The sequence below is a fragment of the Arachis ipaensis genome, chromosome B09 (assembly GCF_000816755.2).
Source record: "Arachis ipaensis cultivar K30076 chromosome B09, Araip1.1, whole genome shotgun sequence".
Taxonomy (NCBI): Eukaryota; Viridiplantae; Streptophyta; class Magnoliopsida; order Fabales; family Fabaceae; genus Arachis; species Arachis ipaensis.
Window position 1 is genome coordinate 21,628,648 of NC_029793.2, and position 2,258 is coordinate 21,630,905.

Below are 2,258 nucleotides of genomic sequence, written 5' to 3' on the forward strand. Positions count from 1 at the left end.
ACTGTATAATTTTAAATGTAATAAATATATAATTACGGAGATTATGTATATAAAATTATAAATGTTATGTGATATAAAATAATTTAAATATTGTCTCTGCAGCATTGTAGATATATCATTTCATACACAAATAAGTACCCGCCGGTGGATAAGTTCAAAAGCTAAAAGTTATTTGAAAATATATTAGCTTTAATTTACCTCTTGAAGAATCCATAACCATGGCTTCCCATGACCAAAGTGTCAGCATCTAACTTCTGCACTGTACTGCAAATTACATTCTTTGCATCTCCCATCTCAATTACTCTCTCCATAGTTATCTAAGCGCAAAATTATAGACATAGCCACAATGATATTAATAGAATGGGGAAATGGACACATTGTAGTAGAAGAATTTCTGAATAAAGAGGCTTATTACATCGGCGGCGTTCAAATTTCTGCAAATGGCTTCAGCTTTATCCATTACTGAATTAGCAAGCTCCATACTGTACTTTTCCATAGCAGCAATAACTTCAGGGGAAAACACATACCCTGTAAAAAATTATCATATTGCAGTGCCTCTGTCAGACAAAACCTCAAAATAAGAATATAATATAAAAGGTAGTTTTTCTTTCAAAAAATTATATAAGTACACAACAAAAATGTTTTAAGTCAAGGTATAATCTTTCACTATATGTGATTTGCATAATAGTTTTATATTTTAAGAAACATTACAGAAAAATTATAATTGTTCAAATTTTTATATTAAATATACAAAAAAATCAGTTATTTGTATGGTTAATAAACGTATTTTTGTTTATTTTTTTTATAAATATTTAGTAAAGTTTAATGTTTTTAATAATTTTATACAAGAGGAGTGTTAGAGGCCAGCAACTTTTGTATTTTGTAACTATCAATTGGCCATCAATAGTATTTTTAACGATGTGAGATTACATCCAATGGTGGAGATCACTCATTTTTCTTTTAATGGTTAAGTGATGGTACAAAACACAAAAGTTGCTGGCTCTAAACTTTCTTTTTATACAATTAAAAATAGTTAATTTAAGAAAAAGTAAATAAAAATAAACAAAAATTAAATAAATATAAATCTTCTACGTGTAGAATTTTTAAATACGTATAAACCCAAAAAATAAAATTAAGATATATAAAATATAATATATAATATACACATATATGATTGATTAGTGTGTATATAATATTTAAAAAAAAATTGGTAAAAAATTCCAAAAAATATAAAATCCATCCTGCAAAAGGCCTTAGACTTAGTAATCAATTGTAATGGAAGTATGAATTTCACTTAGAAGTATTTCATGGTGTGGGAAAGAAAATAAAACCTGCAGTGTCGAAGGAGCAGATAGCAGGAGGAGGCTTGACATGGAGCAGAAGAAGCTTCTTTTTATTGGTATCTGAAATAAGATTGCTTAGGCACCATGACAGTGCATGCATGCTTTCCTCACTCTGATCCACAGCCACCATAATCTTTTGCTCTTTCTTTTCCATTTTTTTTTTCTTAGCCAAAGTAATCAAAGAAATGTGTCTGGCTAGTGGCTATTGTTGGCCTTATAATAAATAGTGTGTGGATAAGGGAAGGAATTGAGATTATGTACTATGATGTGCTTGCTAGTGTTATCTAGTAACACAGTAGCTACTGGTTTTTGACTTGTCACTCCTTTTGCCAAGTGTTTTTCAGACACTGACATGTTAGCACAACGACTGATTAGATATTTTTTATAGGGAAAATATAGGCTAGTACTTTTATTAAAATTTGGAGAGTACTTAATCAGTAAAAGAAAAGTAAGTAATCTCATATCATTGGATAAAATCTCACACGATTAAAAATACCAATAATAGCTAATTGATGGTTATAAATCACAAAACTTGCTGACTCCTAATATTCCTCTAAATTAGAAGTTACTCAAATAAAAATGTTAAAAATATTTTTTTTATAAAAATATTTTGTATAAAAGTGTTATTTATTTATTTGACCACACTTTAAATAAAAATAACACTTTTATAACATATTAAAATCTAACTCTACAATTCATCATCTAAAGATAACAAAAAAAAAATTTCACATGAAGACAATTATAAAATCTTCGTAAAAAGTATTCACCTTTAATATTTTGGAGTTACGAATTTGTATAATCTATATATATTTTCAAACAATTACTGGTACAAGAAGCGTATGCTAGAAAGGATTTAACTTACATATATTTTTAACGAAAAAATTATGAAAGAAATGTAAAATTTAGAGTAATATC

The 2,258-nt window shown here is 27.4% G+C and overlaps 1 protein-coding gene across 1 annotated transcript in view; it reads right to left on the reverse strand.

Moving 5' to 3' along the window:
* The window catches only part of LOC107616610 (universal stress protein A-like protein), a 2,935-nt gene extending 1,294 nt beyond the window's left edge, over positions 1 to 1,641 (reverse strand). The window contains exons 1-3 of the mRNA XM_016318564.1: positions 1,332 to 1,641; positions 416 to 528; positions 199 to 317 (exon numbers count right to left, since the gene is read on the reverse strand). Coding sequence (XP_016174050.1) covers positions 199 to 317; positions 416 to 528; positions 1,332 to 1,497 — 398 coding nt within the window. The 5' untranslated portion in view covers positions 1,498 to 1,641. The remainder of the gene's footprint in view (positions 1 to 198; positions 318 to 415; positions 529 to 1,331) is intronic.